The sequence below is a fragment of the Poecilia reticulata genome, linkage group LG3 (assembly GCF_000633615.1).
Source record: "Poecilia reticulata strain Guanapo linkage group LG3, Guppy_female_1.0+MT, whole genome shotgun sequence".
Taxonomy (NCBI): Eukaryota; Metazoa; Chordata; class Actinopteri; order Cyprinodontiformes; family Poeciliidae; genus Poecilia; species Poecilia reticulata.
The window spans coordinates 29373420-29395860 of NC_024333.1; the positions used below are offsets into that span (position 1 = coordinate 29373420).

General features: G+C 42.8%; 1 protein-coding gene across 3 annotated transcripts in view; it reads right to left on the reverse strand.

Annotated features, from left to right (window-relative positions):
• gse1b (Gse1 coiled-coil protein b) overlaps window positions 1-22441 on the reverse strand; it is a 128823-nt gene that overhangs the window by 69435 nt on the left and 36947 nt on the right. Inside the window, exon 1 of one of the 3 annotated variants that reach the window (XM_017304041.1) lies at window positions 7481-7562. The exons of 1 other annotated variant lie outside the window; for it this stretch is intronic. In XM_017304041.1, the coding sequence (XP_017159530.1) occupies window positions 7481-7547 (67 nt within the window). In that variant the 5' untranslated portion in view covers window positions 7548-7562. Of the gene's footprint in view, window positions 1-2428; window positions 3157-7480; window positions 7563-22441 lie in introns of those variants that run through there. One more of the 3 variants, XM_008405916.2, reaches the window with a different exon arrangement.

The following is a 22441-nucleotide window of genomic DNA, read 5'->3' on the forward strand; positions in this document are numbered from 1 at the left end:
CACGCACGCACGCACGCACACGCACAACCCTGACTAGCTTTGGCCTCTGTCACAACGGAGACCCATCTCTCTGTGTTTCTAATCTGTGTGGCTCTCCTACACCAGGTTGGTGTGGGAGGCTTAGGGGTCACATGGAGAAGCCTGTTTACACACACAAACACACACACTGATCTAAAATGCATCTAAAAAAAGAGTGGGTTATGGGGCTATAGATATCAAAAAGCAGGATTAGAAGAGGTAGATGTAGAAGATAATGAGGTGTAGAAGTCCTAAGGTGATGGAATTTTTTTTYCCCAGTTTTTTTAACAGAAAAAAGAAAACTCAAACATTTCTTATTTCACTTTCAGCTTCATAACTCTATACATACATATATCTTTACTGATTCCTACAGCACTCTGTTTTGAGTATTTAGTACCTTGAGGGTAAAGAGCAGTCTGGCCAGAGGGTTAGACACATGTAGAAGAGAGCTGCATTCAGCCCTTTGTCCCTGTCTGCAACCTCTGACACAAGCACSTCTGCACGTCTCTTTATGTCTTTATTTCTTGCACAGCAGGATCTCTGTGGCCTTTAGCAGCAAATACCCATTTAAACCTCCCCCAATCCAATCCCTTTCTGAAAAAACAAGAGATGTGGCGTAGGATTCTGAATGCATTCAGTAAGAAAATTAAAAAAGCTCAAAAAGTTGGAAAAAGACAAGGATTGGCTGGCTTATCCTGCTTCAATATTATCCACTGGTGAGTGATTTATCAGTTACGCAACAAGTTTCCTCAAATATGTTACTTATGTTAACTACGTATTTTGTCTCTTTCGTGACTTCTTATGTCATTTACCAATGAAACTTCAATTTCTTACAAACAGTTTAATTTTGCCATAAAAATAGCCATTCTGCAGAGCAACATATTATGTATGAGGTAAACAAAAACACAAGCAGTACAATATATGACTTTCACAATAATTTTCATATTCAGTYTAAATACTGTAAATCAACTCAAAGGGCAGCTTGAGTTCTGTACCAATAAATTGCTTATCAAATTTTTTTGCAAAAATATGTATGCAATTGAAATCTGTTCTAAAGTAATAGATCAGTATTACAGAACCTACATAAAAGCACATGTCAAAGACTCGGACGTAAAACGTCGCAGGAAAAAGCAGTTTGTTGCTCTGAAAGATGCCAGATCTGTTAGAAACGGCTGACGCTCTGTTTGGTCAACAGAGCCTGCAATCAAGAGCTGCAAAATATATCAAGTGCCAGCTGTCATTCCAGCATCAAATTTCACCACTTCACAATTATGAAAACCTGGCTGGATGCAACAGTTAAAGCCAAGKCTCCCTGTATTCTTGCGCTGCATGCAGAGTTTCTTGGACCAGTTGTGATCATGGAATAGCAGGAGAAGACTGAGGAAAATGTTCTCAATGTGGTCCAAACAACGCTCAACACTAATATTGCAAWTGAGTGTTTTSCTAATATGTTGCTATGTTTTAATCCAACACGACTAACGAGCAAAGTGCACACTCAGACAAGACAATCACATGTAAATAAAAGCATATTATCTCCATGGCATTTGTGTCTATTAAAGCAAATATTTAAATATTGCAAATTATATTAAGCATCACTTGGATCAGAAGCTTAGACCAAAAACAAAACCGGCTGTCGTAGAGTGCAAATGCAAAATGCGTTTTTTGTCTAACAGGTGTGCACAGCGAACATACCAGTCAAAAACAGCTAAGACTTTTGCACATTTATAGATATTTTCTTATGCAAAAGCAAGAACACAGCTCAAATAAATCAGACAGCTTGACAGAGATTTTTTTTTTCCATGAAGTTGATCTCCGTCTGATTCTCCGTTTCTTCTCCAGTCTGTTCTCTCTCGTTCTCTCCTTCACCACCTCTCTCTTGGCTCTCCTCTCCACAATCAGTGCCCAGTGAGCCGTGACACGCACTTAAGCACCGACCGGTGGTAACCTCACGCCGCCTTAGCACTCAGTTTTTTTTTCACACACACACACGCACGCACGCAGATAATCACAGATCTACACATGAGCATGTGTGAACACATGCACACTCACTGGCAAAGACAGGAAAAAAACAGGCAACAGATAAAAATGCCGTTAAAAACCCATACATTAGCCTTTGTGATTCTTGCTGCAAGGCTGTATTGCATAAAACACACACAGTCAGTCAGACTCCTGTTTACCTGCTGACTTCTGATAAAAGGCTCAGGGTGTAAAGGAAAAGAGTGAGTGCTGCTGTCACACAGCATTACAAGTGCTCAGGTTCAGACCTCAAGACTGTCAGCACAAAGAGGAATGTGTCTAAGACGCAACACTGCATGAACCTTCAACCCTCATCACACTTTCCCACAGCAGAAAACAACTAAAACACACTGACGCGTCTATACAAGTGTGCAAAAAACTGAAGTTAGCTTACCTGGTAAATAGTAAAGAGGCGCTTTTAGTCCGAACATTGTCACTGTTTACGTGTCATGAAGTGAGAGGAACTTGTTTAAAACGCGCAGGCAGCCGATCCTGTCCTGGATGAGAGAGCAGGAGAGACACGGTGCCCTCACAGCCACCCAGAAACAAGGCTCTGTGTGTGGTGAGGCTGGGCTGGAGCTCAGCCTGTCATCCCTGCTCTCTGGTCCTCGCTAACCAAGCGTGAGGCTGGGACCGCCCAGCCAGCTAAGAAGACATACACACATACACAAACCCCCCTCAGACAGTCACACGGATGCACACAGACAGAGCGGTGCAAGGGTCAGCCCCCGATCACGCCCCCGCTCTCGACCCGCTCGCTCTCGCCCCAGAACCCCCGGGCAAAGGGTCACGCACTCGCTGTCCGTTTCTAAGCGGCAGCAGGAAGCTCGCTCTCTGTCGCCTTTTCTTTCATAAACCCACACGGGCACACACCCAGAGAGTCCGGGACAGCCGGGGAAGAGATGTGAAAGCAGGCRGGTCCGGAGCCAGGAGGAGAACAGAGGTAGAAGGGGGGAACAAACCCAGGCTGGGTAAATCCAGCTGATAGGAGCAAGCCACTGATTCCTGGGACTGTCTTTTATCCTTCTGTCCAAGAAAGATGTTCAAAGGGACGATGCTTCCTCCGCTACCGCTGCAACTATCTCCCTTTCCCTTTCTTGCTCTGTGATTTTCTCAACCTCCCTCTTTCTCCCTCCCTCTCTTTCTCTGCCGATACAGAGGGAAGGAGGTGGAGGAGAGGAGGATGGAAGGAGGGCAGAATGAACTCCCTCCAGGCATCAACACAGCCAGAAAGCGAGAAAGGGTGTGTGTCTTTGTGTGTGTGCGTGTATGTGTATGTTTGTGAGAGGAGTGGTGAAGGTAAAGTGAAAAAGAGATAGAGGTGGCAGCAGAAGGGACGAAAAGGAACCACCAGCCAGGGCTGATGCTTCACCCGAGGAGGAGAGTGGTCACAGTTCAATTTGAAGTCAGGGTGACAGCTGATTGCACAGCCCTGGTGACAGCGAGAGGCCAACGACTATCAAGAGAGCATCTGTTCACACTGTATCAGACAGTAGGAAAGGATTGACCGACAGCAAACACACAGAGAGAAAGACAGAAAGAGAGAGAGGGCTGTGGGTCTTCAAGGGCAGCTCACAATAGAACAGCTACGTGTTTGGAGGAGGAAAATACAAAAGATCCCCCGCCTCCGTTCTCCTCTCTGAAAATGAGAGTCCTCGTCTCGGTCTGTGAGTGTGTGGGTGCGTTTGTGTGTCCGTCTAGGAAACTTGGCTAGTGCAGGCTGGTGCACAGACTGCTCACCATGCTGCTCCGACAGCCGACTATCCCCCATCGTCTCTCTCTCCCTCTCTCTCTCCCTTCACACACAAACATGCACACCCAAAGGATGTCGTTCTATCTTAACAAGGACTTTTCATTGACTTCCATTAATTTCTACAGGATAACCCTGACCATTTCGCTAAGCTCAATTTACACCTGATCCCCTAACCCTACGACATCACATCTTTTTATGGGGTCCACCCTTTGGGCCCCATAACAGCAGTGGGTCCTCACAGCGTAATATTTGTTGGAAGAATGGGTCTCACAAGGTGAGAAATGCTGGAGCACACACACACGCGCGCGCACGCGCGCACACACACACACACACACACACGCAATCTTGAATAAACACACAAACAATCTGTGTTACTCCACCGCCTGCTCTGCACACAAACCTTACTGAGATGGAGGCAGTTAGAGGGTGAGGAGTTAACTATCTGCTGGGAAGCATCCATGATAAACCACACACACACACAGGCTCACAAAATAACAGGAGTGGTACAGAGGGAAAAGAACGGGATGGGGACAATTCGTCTTCCTCTCCAACCCATTCTGTGAAAACTCTATGGGGGAGAAAGACATGGGAGATTGGCAGCAGTTCAGTGAGGAAGAGGCGGGGGTGGCGGGGCACATCGAGGGGGTCCTGTGCCTYCAGGAGGACTCAGAGGACAGGAAAAAAAACAAAAAAAAACTAAAACACACATTCCACGGGCACAACAAGAACAGCGAGAGTGAGTGGGAGTGTGAAAGGCATGCTCACAACCAAATGGGGCAAATAATCGCTAATAGGGACCGATGACTTGAGGAGGAGACAGAAACGAGCAGAAATCAAGTGTGGAATAGGAGGAGGAGGAGGACAGGGGGTGTCCACAGATCGAGATATAGATAGAGGCAGGGAAGGGAGCTGAGGAAGGGGGGGTAGTTATTCTAGGAACAAAGACCTTTTGAGTAATACAAAGAAATCAGCAAATATTTAATGTGGCAACAGCGAGTAGGTGTGCACGTCACAACACGGAGACAGATGAAGTGAAACAGTTCAACGCATTCTCTTCTACATCCCCAGTGAGGCTGGATGTGTGCTAACGGCCCACATTATCATCGCTCAAAGGTACGAGCGTGCCTCYGTGCCGCTGTGTTCAGGTGAGCGTGCGACGAGGCAGGTGTCGAAGCGTCTCGCACCTTGTTGGACAGGCTGGGAGGTGACGTGCAGTCCCCGCCTCAAGGCACGGCAAGTTTGACGAYACGATGACAGAGACGGACAGAGAGGCAAATGAAAGTGCGGCGTCCTGCTCCTGCAAAGTGGACAGGATCAGAACAGTTTTGGAAAGATTCAAACAGCAAAGAGGACCTGGTGCACGAGCTCAGAAACATCRGCGTATATTTCATCACATTGAGAGGAGCGACTCAGTCAAAAGGAACAGATTTGCTGATGCAAATATATTTGAATTTGTTTTCAGTTTTCTAATTAAATTGAAAGCCCCAAGCCTACTGTCAATGCATGAGTCTAGAAMGTTTGCATAGATGTTCTTTAGTATGTAAAGGAGTATCATAAAAACAAGACAAATGAAATCTATGCACAAATCTAGCAGCGCTTATCACGTGCAAGAGTKTGATTCTGCTATTCCAGAAGCCGTGCTCAGTATTTTTTGTACAAAAACAATCTGCGCTGGTTTTTCTTCACTAATTCTGTATCTCAATATTTAAAGTCACTGCACTCTACAGGCATGAAAATGGRTTTGGACTCTTTAGTATGAAAACTCATTATTTTGTCAGTGCTGCTTTTTCTGGAACTACAGCCAATGCTGTTGCTCTGTATAGGTGTTAGGGGAGCCCAAGTTGATTTAATAGGGACTTTGCGCTGTTGGGACTGGTGTTTCTCATCCTTCTCTTGACAATCTTCCATTACGTTTCTATGGGGTTCAGATGAAGAAGGTTTGCTGCGCAATCAAGCACAGTGATTCCATGTTGGATACACCAGCTCCTGGTACTGTTTGGTAGGTGCCAAAGTTAAATCAGCATCTATGTAAACCTTGTTAGCAGATGAAAGCACGAGGTGCTCTAAGATTACGCAGAYGTTTTCGTAGAAACTGTTTTCTGTGAAGGTTGTGAATGATTATCTTCTCTACTTGAGCTGTCAAGTCAACAGGTTTGCCATTGATGGTGCCAGGTCATTACATGGTCATAGCATTTGTTCTCATTCTAATAAGAACAATTAGATTTTGGGTTGTAAATTATAATTATCCAAACTATGAAAAAAAAACAAACAAACAACACATTGAAGTGTTTCTCAAAAGATTGTGTCTATTAAGACGCTGAAAGCCGCCATTGTCCTTTGTTATTTAAGGTAATGCAATGAGTCACATTTGACGTGGTTTGTGGAAAAGCATAAAACACACGCTCAGACCTAAAAACACACAGCTCAGACCTACTCTCTAAAAAGCTCCTTTGAGACCGAGGTTGTGTGTGAAACTGAAAACACCGATGAAAGAGTAAAGGAAAGAAGAGGAGAACAAAAAAAGAGAAACGAGGATGCCAAAGAGGGAGGAAAATKATGGGACAGCACAGTCAKCTAACAAATAACACACACACACGCAAACAACCCACTATGCCAACTTCAGTTGTCTTCCCTATATGATCAGCCCTCAAGCAGTGTGTGTATGTTCAGCTGTGTATTCATGTGAAGGGATTTGAAACCGTGTTTTTCTCAACAGCACGGAAGGCAAAGACGAGAGCATCACTATTATCTTCCTGTTCGTGCTGCACTCTGACACAACAGCAACAAAAACACAAGAATATATTCGCATCGTGATATTTAGGAAAAGAGAACAAATCCTAATGTTTTATCATTAGCCAGCTTAGATTTACATACAGCACTCAGAGACGGTCCACCTCATGCGGCCTCTGCAAAAAGACCAAATAGACGGCCTTCACAGAGAATATGAGAGATTTTCCTTTCAAAAAAAGAAAAAAAAAAAAAAAAAAGAAAAACGAGCTGGACTTCAGTGTGAATGCATTTATCAAATGTGATAAGAAATAAAATCTGGTAACCCCTCACTCACCCCTATTTGCTTAGACCCGCACCCACTCCACCGCTACACACACCCATTTAACCTGACCTCTCACTGGTGATTAGAGGCCCGCGCAATGTGTGAGCATGTGCATCGCTCTTTGTGTGCGAAATGCTTCTCTCCGTATGCTAATCACAGCCTTGCACTGAGAATTAATTTGCAAATGTGTCATTACCCATCAGGCTCAGCAGCAATAACCCTGCAATTACACAACTCTCGCTTGGCCAGCTGAGCACCACACTCTCAAGCACTCTCAAACACATTATACACACGCAGCTTCTTCAGGGATAAACAGGGGGAAAAAAGGCTCTAATATAAGATATATTTTGAGAAGTGCAACATCCCACTTTACAACCAAGGAAGGGAKGGAGAGAGAGAAAAAAATGAACACAATTCTTTGTATAGTCAGAGTGTTTACAGTTTAATCACAGCCCCTCACCTCCATGTCAATAGGACAGCTACCGAGGTCGGCTGCGCACTTTCACTCACTTCTGTTTCTAAGCAACATTATCCAGGAGTGTGGCCTCGCTAAGAACTCCAACAGYATCACACAGAGCCTTCAGATTACAGATAAAGCAGCTGAGCAATGTTCATGTGTGTGCAAGGGTTCAGGCACTTACCTGTGAAGAGACATGTGGGAGAGACGGGAGCGTGTGCGGCAGCCGAGAGACGGTGCAAAGGCAACATGGAAGAAAACAAAAGAAAGACATGAAGTTGTTATCATCTGTATGTATTCTTGTATAGCTGGAGGACTTGTATTGTTTAATATCCAAAGGTTTTTCTACAGCTGGTAATGATTTTGTAAACTTATATTTAGAACGGACTGATTCTACAGCATGCACAGCAAAAAAGAAAAGGCTAAAACCCAGATGCTGTGCGTTGAACAGCCTGAATCAGGAGAGAGGATTTTATGCAATAATTTCATTTGTGTCTCCGTTGTTGCCGTTACTATCAATTAATAATTACAACAGCAAACAAAAATGAACAATAATCTGAAAAACTGACATCAATCTGATCTTCAAACAATAGGAAATTGGCAAACGTCTATTTATTTATAGTTTCCTTGATATTATTTCACTTATGCTTGTAGTCTTGCACTTGCAACAAAAGCAGAATCCTTTGTCGCTCTAAAGACCAAATGAACTGCAAGGCTAAATGTTTTGCTCGATCACTTCATGAATGCAAACCACCTGCTCTCCAAGTCCACATCACACGCCAGAAACCCAAATCTGGTTCTCGCCCAGTCACACGTCTCTGTGTCTGCTGCTGCAGGACACCGAGTCATCTCGGAGCGTGTCACCCTGCTGTCACAGATACTCCTCAACACTTCGCACATACACTCATCTCTGACGCCGCTGGGTGCAGACATGTAGTGTGTGACAACAAAAATAGCAAAAGAAAAATGCTCGGTGTTTCTTTTATAACTTACTGAGAATTCAACAGGTCTGACCATGAAATTTGAAAGATGTCAAATAGGCCTTTTCTGCCTTTTAAAAAAAACTGCATAACAATTACTTGAGTGGAAAAAGGAGAACTTGAGAGAGAGAAAGAGAGAAAGTGGTCACGCCATGCAGGTAGAAATTCAGAAGTGTTTTTGGGAGCATCAACTAAAATGACACACAAAAAAGTAGCGTACAAGCACTCAATGTTCCTGAACAACTCTGAAGAGAGTGCAAATTCAGGTTGTGAGTTTTTTACTTCTAAATTACTGATCCAAATCCCTCCAATGCACAATGTCCAAATATTTTAATTGTTTTATTAAAAATTGTTGGAATGTTTATTGCTGTTAATTTAGATTTATAGCTAATGGTAACTCAAAAATATTTTTAATAGTGATGCATGGACATAATATGCCTTACAGAATCATAGGGAACATTTGATCACTTGACAGCTGCTCAGCAGATAGAATGAAGCCTAATACAAGATTATTGCAAAACAGTGACTGAACTCTTGCTCAGCGGTCCAAAAACCTATTTTAAAATAAATTAAGTTGTGCATTTAGTGATAAATGAAGGTTTCAGAGTCTGGAGGAAGAGTGGAAAGGCACACAGTTCAAGACACTTGAAGCAGCCATTCTCATCTGCTGGTGTTGGTCCAGGGTGCTATATTAAGTCCAAAAATTACTACAGAATCTGCCAGGAAATATAAAAATATAAGAGCATTTACTGCTTCCCTCGACTGAGAAGTTTTATGGAGATACTGATTTTATTCTTCCAACAGGACTCGCCCTCGGTGCCAGTAACAGTTTTATCTATTATGATGTTACTGTACTTCATTGATCATCAAACTTGCCTGACTTAAATCCTGCAGGAAATTCGTGGAATATTGCCGAGACGAACACCAGGAAGACCAGACATGGCAATGCAGTTCAGGAGAGTGACAGGCTGATCACTTCCATGCCGAGCTGCATTAATGCAATAATTCTTAGCATAATTACTGAACTGCTGCTAACTGAACACATATAAAGTGCAGTACACCTACATGCCGTTTCATTTTTCTGTGAAAGATCGGTGACTGTTTGCCACCAGCACTGGAAAGCGAACATGCAAAGTGAAGTCGAGCTCGAGTCGCATTCCGTTCAGAAACCAACGGGACGTCTTCGAATTCCTAATTTCAAAAATTACATTTTGATTTTCTAAATCAAGCTGCCATCCCTCACTAAGCTCCCATCCCTCCTGTTTTAAAGTGGACTGCATCCTCCAACACTATCAGACAGCAGGGAAAGAAGAAGAAGAATAGGGAACCAGGTGCAGGGAGAGCTGGCCAAAGCTGACAAGCTGATGTGGAGTCTCATCATATCCACTCCCACCATGCCTTGTGGCACACCTGCTTTCTAGCACAGACAACAGAAGCGTCCCCGCTCACAGCTGAGGGAACACACTGCACCACACAGCTCTGCCCTGATTAGGCTTTTTGTTGTCACTCAGCTCTCTTAGCTGCATCCTCCAACTCTTCATCTGTCTCCGCATCAAACACGTCAGATCTCAGCGAGCTCCGTTGTTATTAGACAGCAAGAGCAGAGAACCAGACACGGCATAATGAACCGCAGAAGATTTAAGGAGGGGGGATCTTTAAAAGCGTAACTCATTTGATTAACAAATGTGTGTACACATATGTGGTGGGTGTTCTTCTGCCATGTGTGGCTGTGCGTTTGTGTAATCGCCTGGGGGCAGGTGTAAGGTGTGCGAGCGCAGCTCAGGAAGCCTGGGGAGCAAACCCAGCGGGAAAATCCAGCAACATGCCAGAATAAAGCTAATGACACGGCACACTTTTTTTAAATTTTTTTTTTATGAGCATTGCTCAATACACTGCATTTAATATTTAATCACGTTCATGCATCCACACAAGGCTGCATCTATGCACACACCCACCCGCACACACAAACAAAGAGCTGTTGGCAGTGGGTTTTTTCGCCTGACTTGTGCTCTCCTGTGACATTTCCTCATTGGCTTGTTTGTCTCAATTATCCCTGTTTATTGGACAGAGATGGTTAACCCATTAACTTACACACGGGGAGGAGCACAAGAGAAAGACAGAAAGAAAGAAAGGAAGCTGGAGAGAGAGAGAGAGCTGGATTACAGTTGGACCTGCCCGAGGCAGGATGTGAATCACACAACTGTATTAGGGAACAAACACGGGGGCCCTGGCCGGACGCCAAGCCGGCACACACACACACTGCACATGTATGAAGGCAGCAGAGAGCAGCTGAGGGGGCAGCGCGGCACCGGCACCTCGGGGCTCGTTGCGGGGCTTGAACTGACCTTCACCACGCTTCGCTGTGTGCGCTGCTTTAACACGCTATTCTTCTACAAGGTTGCAACTTTGTGTGTGTATGTGTATGTGAGGATTGTAAGTATTGAACAAGTGAACATGAGTGGCTGTAATGTTTGTATGTTGAGAAAGCTGTGTGTTTTCAAGAGTGCGTGTGTGTGTGTGTGTAAAGCTGCCTTGCCCTGTGTCAGACCTCTGCTGTGCTCGGTAAGTGAGGCGTGCTAATACTGCGTGTGCTCAGGTTTCACGCATCAGCACACAGTCGAAGAGACTTACCCGAGGTCAGAGACTGTCAAACCCTCCTCCCCTTTACCCGCTCTCCTCCTTTGACTCAATCCTTCCTTTTCTCTCACTAAATGCTTTACCTTTAGCCAAGCTTCGGCAGTCATTTTTGCATCCCCCCTCTACTCTCCTTACTCCTCCCCTCCTGCTCTCTCACTTTGCTATCAGTCCTCCCTTTTTCCCTGCCTCTTCTCTTCTTCCCCAGAGGATTCCATCGTGCTCAGTCTTTTAGTATCTTTCATGTCTTTTACCTGTCAACAGAGGAGAGGATGTGCAAGCAGCTCCACAACAAAGGAAAAACACCCTTCTGTCATCTCAGAAAATGCTGCAGGGCGGAGGGGGAGCAGGGAGGGAAATCGACAGGGGGACAGAAGGAAGTAGATAACAGGAAAGAGAATGAAAAAGGAAATGTCGAGCGACGAGGAAAAAAAGAAAAAAAAAGAGAAAGTGAATATTTTTCCTTTAATATACACATCTTTTAAATGACAGCATGTCTTAACGATGCGTTGTACATCCGAATGCCTCAAACCGAGTTCATGAGCACCCAACTCATGGACTACCTTTTGCTTCAGGATCCCTTCTCAGACCCCCACTTTTGAGCAATAAAGAAACATGAAGTTCCAAACCAAAACACGTACACACACACACACACGCACGCACGCACGCACACACACGTGAAAGACCACAGATGTATTCACACATGACCTCTTCGCACTGTGCGACTCGCCAGCAGCTCAGTTCAGCTCCGCCACTTTCGACAACAGAAACCGGCAGCACACATTCACACGGGATAAAACTATAAGCCGTACAATCCAATAGGCACCTAACTCAATCTGTGACTGCCTCTCCGCTCCATCCCCTGTTTGTGTGAATCCTTTGCTGGTGCTAATCTGCCGGTACAGTCCCTATCCACAGTGTCGTCCTCGTCTCTGTATTATTGTGGGATTAGCTCGGGTGTTAGCCTAGCCGCAGCCCACAGCCCAAGCCTCAGAGAAGCGGCCATCTTAGAACAATGCCTATTGATGAAACACTAAGAGGCTTGATTGGATTAATCATCTTTCTCCCTCTATTTTCTCCTCTTCTCTCGCTGTCTCTCTTTGTTTCTACTTTGCTTCCATCCTTCTGTCTTTCGCTTTTTTTCCTCTCTCTTCAAAGCTTGCTGATGCACATAGATTTGACTGTTTCTCTCTGGCGATGAGACGATGCCCGCCCCCCCAGCCCCATCACTGGATAACGAGCTCAAATAACAGACTGCCAGTTTACAAGGGTACTCTAAGGTAAAAAGTAAACATCTAATTAAGAGGGGAATCAAATAGCTTCTAACCGCCTCTGTGTGGTAGTACATTTTACATTACAGCATTTAAGTAGGAGCCCTCTCATTGATGAGAGCAACAACACTGGCTGTGATATTGCCTGATTGTAATTAGAACAAGGAATATAATTACAGGAAAAAAGTTCAGAGGAAAGCAGCCGCTCTCAGTGAGGCGTTGTCTTCGTTTTTTTCATGAGAAAGACGAGATTAAATGTTAAAGATAAGCGATAGGCAGAAAGGAAAGAGGAAACTCCTCAGATCTGGCGTGTGTTTAGATGGGGCATTTTACCAAGTGGTAGTCACCAGCCTGGGCGGCCTTTGGCCTCCAGTCCCCACCAATCGACTTCCCGCTCCAACTCCGCCAGCGTAGACCCACAGCAAGCTTTCAGTCTGCTGCCAAACATCCGCACACACACGCACACACACGCACGCACGCACACACACACGCCAGCAACCATAGCTCTACAAACACTGCAGCCAATTCCATTTTCAAACATGGATAACAACTGAATTAAGAATCTGTGATCCCCTGCCAAAGCAGCAGGATGCGCCTTTATACATTCAAACACACACTTAGACGTGCATACATGAGAACAAGTGCTTACATCCTCACATTCATTGGGTTGTTTGGGTGACGTGTGCGGTTACATTTACATTTTTTATAGATTTGATCCATTTTTGCTTCAAATGTTAACTATTACATGACATTATTAGCTTTGATACTGATTGCATTGTTACATGTTTATTTGTGAGTCACTTTGGATTAAAGTGTTTTCTAAATGCAGAAAAACTTACAGTGTTAGAAATAAAAAAAAAGTAGTTTTTGATATGATGATTTATCTATCAGGGGAAAGAACTTCCCAAACAATTAAAATGTGTGACATTTTAATTGCCTCGTATCTTAATCATGAATGAACTCTGATTAACAAAATTCTTTGCTCGGTTCTACAACTCACTCCAAGGCTTAATTACTACAGAATATAAAAATCCCTTACACAGAACTAAGGCTGAAACGATTAATTTGATTATCAAATTAATCAAATTAATTTGATCAATTATCAACTAATTTAATAATCGATTAATCATTAACTGGAACATACCGACTAAAAAAATGTCAATTTACTAAAAGAACAAAATGTAAACATTTTCATTTTAAACGTTCTCTATATGCAACCCAGAACTCCACAAGTGGCCTTTTTATCTTCACCTGGTTCAAATTCTGTAAAAAGAAAAGTCTCCTATAAGCATCCACTAATTAATAAAAAATAATAATAAAATAAACAGATTAGTAAACAGTTTTTTAGCTCCACATGAATGCTTTGCTTCAAATCTTCATTGCATTTCAGGCAGTTAAGTTTATATTTTCTTATTTAAAAAATAATTTATTTGCTTATTTGCATCTTTTCATGTATTTCTGACATTATGTAAAAGTTACTTTAGAGGCTAAATAAAAAATCTGCCGAATGGGACTTTTTAAAAAAAAAAATCAAATTAACTGATGAATTGTCAGAATAATCAATTATTAAAATAACTGTTAGTTGCAGTCCTACACAAAACTTGTCTCACTAAATGAAGAAGGTTAAGAAAAGAACTTAAAAAGGAGAAAGAAATTCAGTTTTAATTATCATTCTGTAATGGACTAAAGAAGCCATTTCAAAGGCTGCAGAACTCCAGTGAATCACAGTGAGAGGCATTACAGACAAGACAAAATGTGAAAATGTGCATTCTGTTACATTAAGCAACAAACTAAAGCTGAATTTCAGAAAACATGAGGTTTTCTGATACCTCATGTTTTCTGAAATACCCAGATAGCTGGCCAAAACTTACAGAACCATGAATTCTGCTATTTAAAGACAAAATTCTCCAGGAGAATGTCAGCCATCAGTTTCTGGTCTTAATCTCAAGGCCGCATTGGTCATGCAGATTCCCAAAAGAGCACTGACATCCAAAATAAATGGGATGCAGTAAAAATCAATTAAAATGAATCCCTTTCATATTAAACTATTCTGACAGGAGGTGTGAAATGTTGCCAAAAACATAAAGATTAAATACACCTTTGGTTTTAAACATGAAATTGGTGAGCCATGGGTATTTGGGCGGCATTTCTGTAGGAATTTATAGAAAAAAGAAAGAAAAAAAAAAAGAAAAAAGGAAGAGGTAGTCACCTGACATTAAATGTACTCATCCTGTGGAGCAGAGAGCTGTTTGGTCCGCCACCAGCCTGGGGAGAAAAGGCCTTCCAAGAATCCTCTTTTCTCGCTTTTCCTCTCTGTATTTTTCCGCAGATTAATCTGTCCGGCAGCCATATAAATCTCTGCGCTTGCCGTGTTGAAATGCTCTGTGCGGCTCATTTATGTATGACAGAAAAAGGAGATAAATCTCGCAAAGCCTCTCAAAGCGACTCGATGCACACAAAAACCCCCAAATGGGAATAAATGTGGCTCTTTGATCAGTGAACGGTCAAACCTGAATTTGCTGCACGCATGCCACTGCGAGCCAAAGCACAAGCAGAAATGTGACCAAAAAAAACAAACAATAGTTTAGACTGAGGGGATTGTACTTTCTAGAGACGTTGGTTTTACTGCTCGTTAGTAGACCATGATCATCTGAGAAAGGGGTCAAAACATTTCTCCTTCGCTAAAGATTTGTAATGGAGGGGGAATAAGGGATCAAGGGACGCTGAAAAGGGGGGCCTGAGGTGGTTTAAAGGGTTTTGCGGTAACCATGGTGCTACAAAGCTCGGTCACTGTGGGAACAGACCTTCTGCAGAGCTTTTTGTAATATGTGAAGGAGGGCCGCTACCCCGGGACCTCTCGAGTCGGGAGTTCATGGCGCGCATAAAAGCATCTTGTGATATTCATTTAATTTCACAGTGCATCATTATCCTGCTGTTTGCTGCCATTAATTATTGAAATAATCAATAAACAAGAGAAGCGTAGAACGTGTGAACAGCAACAAAGTAAAATGCGAACCTCTCAAGCCTGCGTTTTATGTCGCACATTTCATCTCAAGACTGTTTAGATCAACATGTGTTCTCTTCCTCAAGCATTTATGAAATAACAACTTAGCCACTCCGCTTCCAGAAACTGATTAACACCACAACCCGCAAGATGGAAATACATCTATTTCACTTGTTTTGGCAGCATCCTCCCAGTGTGTGTAAATCTTTCTTGACAGTGAGATGGAAACAGCTTGCGTGTCATAGCAGGGACCTCTCAAATTGGTTAAAGATGATCATCAAAGTCTTGCAAAGATTTTATTTTTCCTTTTTTCTGCCACTAATATGGGCACGATAAAACAGAGCCGCTCCTGTTACATGACTTTGTTTCTGTGAAATTCGTTTGATCGGTCTCACTGAATGAATTATCAAGGAACATTCGGCACCAAGTGGCAAAGCGCTCTTAATTTCTAGCTGAAAGATGCTTAATAGCTTGTCTTAGTGGGTAAGTTTTCTTATCAGGCTCTTAGCGAGTGATTAAAAATTATATGACTTCATCAAATAGTCATGGCACAGTTGTTCTAATGCATGCAGAGTCCATCAGCTAGGGTAACTTTACAATGCACCTGATAAATGTAAAACTGTGCATTTCAGCTGCTTAAAAAAATATAATAAGGGGTAAAAAAAAAGATTAAGTTGTTCCCTCTAGCTTACCTCTAATCAAATCAATCAAAGGTTTAATCCGATGCCACCTGGTTCCTGTGGCTTTTTTGACCACTGACTGTTGGAGATGGGAACAAGACTACATGGAGCCCCATGTAGTAAAGATAAAGAGGTGATAGAAAATAGATGGATAAATGGATGGATGGAGCCCTGCAAGCTTAAAGCTTTGTGATTGAGATCACTTCTGTTCAGATAAATAAAGCAGAAGATGTGTGTGTATGAGTGATTTCCTGTCCTTGTCAATAAAAAAACAAACAAAACCAAATCAGTCAAAGCCCATTTTGTAGAGACCAGTGGTGACAGGATTTACAGCAGACCTCAACGATCACACCTTCAATTAGATCTCCAGAGCAGCCTTTAGGTGTGTGTGTGGGTGTGTGTGTGTGTGTGTACGCCTTTGTGCAGTGACAGCGATAATAACCGCCGTAAAGAAGAGTGGAGCGCAGTAGATATGAGTAAGTGCAGCAGCATTTCGATTTCCCCTCTTGCTATGATGTCACCGGATTTATCACCAGTTCCAGCTTGAAAACACACCTGCTGTAAATCAGACTCACGCAAACAAAAACACACAAATGTGGCTGTCTGCTTGCAACGGACTTATGACGAGGAGCGGCTCAGAGAAGGATCGTGATGAAGGGGAAACAACCAGAGCGTGGAGACGGATGACGGATGACTCTGCTCATTCAACGAGCCAGTTTGAGATGAACATAAGCTACGGCAGTATGTCTCCTGGTTCCGCCCTCCATCTTCCTGTCCGCTCTGCTGAAACAGATAACCAACACTGTGGCATGTGTGAATAGTGCCGCTGCAAACCAGAGGCAGAAGGATGATCTTTAGCCGGATAGGTCGGATGTTGCAACACCAGCAGTAGTAGAGATGTGGGCTGATACCACTACTGGCGTCTCCCGCCGTGTGGGGAATGGGAGATAATAGAGGAGGAGCCCTTTCATAGTCGTGCAGGAAGCGGTGGCAGCGGCGGGGGAGCTGGAGGTGACCAGAAGGGAGAGTAATTGCCTCGCCACACTCAAGGTGCTCGAAATGATCTGTGACCTGCCCCGAGTGTGTGCGCTCTGAGGAAGAGTGAGGAGGAGAGAAACGAGCGCCGCAAATGCCCATTTCCTGCTGCTGTGGGGTCATGCTTGAGCCAGGAAGTGTGGGATGGAGTGGAAGGTGGAAATAACGTAGGGATAATCTTGTCTGAGCTCCAGTGAGAGAGGGCAGGGGGCTTGTTATGAGAAAATGAAAGGGGAAAGGTGGAGGAAGGGAGCGCCACGGACCATTAGAGACACCTCGGCTGCACATAATGGCAGGTAGAGCCGAGAGGGTGCAAGTTGCTGAGAGGAGCTGAGGTGAAAGAGGGAGCACGCAGGATATGTAGCGTTAAAACGAAGGAAGCATACAGCATGCCGAACACAACATTTCTACCTTAACATAAGCATGTATTGTGATTAACCTTAGTAATTGCTCTGTCTTTAGTATCAGAGGATTAAAAGGACTTCATTATTTTTTTTCTGATTTTGTCTATTTACAAAACAGAATTCAGAACGCGTTACCTGGCATATCTGGAAGAAAACGTCATTATTTTGCATAGAGTTGACATTTACACAGCTCAGTTGTGGGTGCTGCTGCCTACTACGATGATGAGCAAGTGCTAAGTATGGACCGGCCCGATCCGAACTAATGAAGGTCAAGTGAGATCTGCTCACTTCAGTATAGCTGGAGAGTGGAAAACGAAGTGGAGCGGCACAGAAACAAAGGACTTTCTCGCTTTCTCTCCAACCGATCATTCTCTTTAATTGATTTAAATTTGTTAAAATACGAAAGCTATACTAGATGCCACTAAATAAAATCCAGGGCCTTCAGAGTCAGCGGATTTATGAAATTTTTTAAAAATCAGAACATATAAAAATGGTGCAATTTCAACATTTAAATGCCTAAAGGGCCTTTATGTCCTTTTTAAATCTATCATCTAATATAAACTTTAAAGTGAATATTCCAACTTGCACAAAACTATCGTCAGCATGCTACATCTGGAAGGAAGGGATACAATTCAAAGGTGGATTACAAAGACTTCTAATTTTAGCACATTCAGCCAAAAAGGAGAGAGAAAAAAAGCAACTTCTGGCAAGTATGACTGAAATAATTATGGTATATTATTTCTCTTGGTGAACATGATTTTTGTGAGGCTTAGAATCACCAATATTTCAAACTCACTGTGACATCGTTATCCACCCTTTAATTTGCTGCCAATATAAAAAACTCTACAAACTTCATCCTGGTCCGATCATACAGGATGCCGACACTTATTGTTTTAAGGATGCTCCCAAGTGTATCTTTATTTGCAGAGCCCCGTGTTTCTCTGTTTGGCCTCACAGCTGCGGAGCCGGTTCAGAATTTCCCGAATTTGAGGTTAGTTTGTCAGCTGGGAGTTTCAAAAAATAGCCAATAGCTTAAGGGGTTAAAACCAGTAGCAACTGTCTTGGTGCACCAGTGAAAACAGGATGCTCTGAAGGTGACCCTGCAAAACATGGCGAAGGAGAAAACAAATATTTTGGTGCAGCTGCTGGGCAAAAACAACAAGACAATGATGTCTCACAAGTATTTCACCACGAGCCTCGTGATTAGGAACTCATGAAAAAGGCTTAAGCAACTTGGAAATCTCTATCTGGTTAACCTTCTGGAAGCGAGCCTTGCATTTAATTGATGACTCTACGTCCTAGCAGCATGGAGCCGACACCTTAGCTCGACATTATTGTGGCGTCTAACACTTCCTTGGGAATATTGTTGCACGTAGCAGCGTGAAGGATAAATCTTCACAACGGCTTCGGTTGCTCGCGTAGGCTGGAGTGTAGGCTGTGCATTGATCTTAAGCTGAGGCATAAATCAGTCTGCTTTCACCATGTGTTCTTGGTCTCTTTCTTCTCATTATTCTTTTAATAAGATACACATATGCCATCAGGAGGGACAGAAGAGAGATCCTGCCCTTTCAACCCACATAACCCTCAATTTTCTCAGCTCCTACTCATTTTGTCCCTCCCMCTGCCCTCTCGGGTGTAAAAACCGAATCAGAAGGTATCTGCTTCTCTACAAGCCCCTAAGACTTTCTTGGGGTTTTTTTCTGTCTCCATAATGTTTCTCTAACTCGCTTTCATTATCCCTCACTTACCTCTATGCTTCGCTTGCCTTACTGTATTCTCTCCAGCATTTACTCAGCTAATTAATGGGGCAGAGGGTTGAGTGCTACTCTGTTTAAACAGCTCCCTTTTTTGTCTTCTGCACACATGGATGGCTGCGAGATGAAAAACAGAAAGAAACGGATGAGGAGGCACGAGGATAAATAATGTGTTTATAGCTACGGTGGTAGAAGACGAAGTGGTAGTACGCCGTCTTGAGGAAAATGTACAGCGTCTTACCAGCCTCTTGACTTTGCAGAAAAAGTGCTATCCTGTTTAGCAAGATACGTTTAAAAGGTTTGTCAATTCTTAGAAAGCTGCTTGGCAATAATAACCTGTACAAGGTTTTCTAGTTTACATGACTGTCATTACTGGGTCGATCCAGTCAAAAATGGGAAGGCAGCCACCTTTAAATGGACTGAGAGAAAGAAATCCAAGAAAAGTCAAGAGAACAGCAATTTCGGTGAAGCGGCAGGAGAGTAAAAAAAGCTAGACTCCTAATAATGTCACCTTATTATGAGAGCAGAAGGAGACGCATCACTTTTTCCCTGCTATCAGAGAAACATGATACTTTCGCTGCAATTTGACAAAATGTGTGGATCAGTTAGCATGAGAGCTTTTCAAAGACAAAAAGCATCTCTTGTGACATTTCCTCTCTTTTGCCACTCAGCAAAAGCCGTATACTCACACATATATGTGCTCTTCTGTAAAATGATGTGGTCTTCTGTAAAATAATATAGTTAAATAATTTAATGAGAGAAATTTGATCCTGGGTGTTTGCTTTGATTGTTTTGAAAATTAGTTTTGGATAAAAACTTTATTGTTTTGCTCTTTTTGCAAACAAAAAGTTAGCAAAAAGAGCAATAGTGTCAGTAGAATAATAGTGACACTATTATTCCACCTTGGTGTGTATGAAACACACCAAGGAAATGTATTGCAATCGTTGTTCAGCCAATTCTTGAATATTTGCATTTAAAATAGTATTTATGCTAATTGTTGGAGTAAAAAGTCTCTCACTGCAGTTCCACTCTCTATCATTAAATCTGTCCTTCGTTTATCCATATTTACTTCATGACATTATTGGCTTACCATAATGTGTGATCTAAAAGAAATGTAAAATATGTATTAAGGGCTACATTGCAGATTAATGAGAAGGGAAGATGATGTTTACCTCTGTTTAATGCACCCGATTCTTTGTCTCTAAGTGCTTTGTCTCCTTTTTTATTTAGAAAAACAAACGCTACATTAATGAATCCATTTCCCCAGCTTCGTCTCAATGCGTTTCCATTCATGCCGAGTCTGATCGAGGCATTAACATGCTTACACAACATGGGATCTTTATTACTCTCATGCTTATTGTACACATTCTTTGAGTGGCTGAAGCAAACACTGACAACGAAAAACTAATCCAATGTGAAAGCTAATATTTTTTCCGTTATGATACAACTACATCAGTTGAGCTGTGTCTGGTATACTTTTTGTTGTCTCTGTTCGTCTGTAAACAACCACAGCAGGTCTATGTGTGGTAAACAGAACATGTTATATATTAGTTCTGAGACCACTGAGCAATATGGGTCGGGCTGTGTGTTGACAGCATCAGAGTTGTTGAATTTATACGACAATATAAAGACTTTTGAATTGATCAATCAATGTAGTATGTCATGTTTGGTACAGAAAAAAGTCGATGTCCCCGTTTTGGTTTAATAACTCAGAAGCATTTTATTTTTGCTGAGGGAGGGAGTGGAAATAAATAAAATAAATTCATCTCTTTAAGAAACAGGCAGACAGACAGACTTGGGCATGAGAGAATTTCCGGCAGAGAGAAAGAGACGTCTATGTCTATTTCATGGAATGTCAGTAAAGCTCTTTTGTAACATCAAAACTACATTACATCTACTTGTGTGGAGAAAATCTTGTGATTATAAGGGCTTTCTTTGTGAGTTCTTACAAAATCATACAACCGTTAATTATGTTGTACGTTTTCGCGGAAGAAATCAAAGGGGAAAGTTTTCAGTGGGAAAAGTTTTTTCTGAAACTAATGAATTTTGTGGAAATACCAGTTACGCAAGAGAAGTATTGCATAAATCTATCAAACTAAAAATATCACTATAGTGCACAAAACATGTTCTGGTTTATTGTCAGCTTGATAACATATGACATCAAGATCTAGAACGTATTCCACCATGTTAGCTTGTCGGGGGTGAGAGGGATTCCTTTGAGCCACTAGCACAGACCCTCCTTCCTGCCCTACTGTCCCTCAGCACAATTGTTTGGTTAATCCTTGTCTATAGCATTCTTATTTACACACACACATTCATACACGTACACCTACCCATAATCCGAACACATTCAGGATGATGCTGGTGATGCAGCAGGAGCTGAACCCTGGGAAGTTTATTGATGTTTGCTCTCACAAAGCCAAGGTCTAAGCCATGAATTGCTAACTCCAGCCTCCGCTGGCCCCAGACATTAGCAGCCTCAGATAAGACATGAAGGATTGCTTGCATTACAGGAGAACAGCCTCGCTGCACCAAGTTTCTCACAGCCATCCTCGCTGTTACTTTCACCACACACAAACACACACGCACACACGCACACACACACACGCACATGTGTACACGAACGTTCAATGGGATTTTTCACGCATTCATCATGTGCTGGCTAAAGCCCAACAAAGAAAACCACGTGACGCGACAGCGCTGGTAACGCTGGTGTGTGGAGATTTCAGATTCAAAAATAAATAAAGTCTTTAGCAGGAAAAAAACACGTAAAAAGAAGTGGTACGTCAATATAATTAATCAATAACAACTACAAACAAGTAGGTAGGTCATGGGAGGGAAAAAATCAGCAGGATTTTGTTTATTCATGTGCGCTATCAGGGAAAAGTCGATCAGTTTAAACATCTGTGATAGATGGGAAGCTGTTAATTTGTTAATCCGGAGACGGTAACAACAAACACATGGTGTCTAGCGTGCGAGAAAAACATGGATCCCAATTAATACCAAAGGTATTCAGAAGAACAGAGCACAAGCACGACCACACAGCATCATCAAGCTAGCCATACCTTTGACCTTTGCTCCATATTGATTTAAGGGTCAGGGGGTCTTGCTCTGGTGACAGTCTGGCCTCCCGCTTGGACCCTTCAGGTCATAGGGGTTCAGAGGTCAAATTGCAGCCTCCAAAGTGAGCAGACATGTGGTCCAAAGCCATTTGCTACAATCTACAACGTCTAGATAACAGCAGGCTTTAATGGCATCTGACCCTTCACCCCGCACCTGAACCGCGAGCGCGTCTGAGACCCGAGCAGGCGGTCTGAGCAGAGGCAGAGGCAGAGGTCACCACAGCCTGTGGAAGGTGCTCATTTTTATGTAATTTGGGAAGA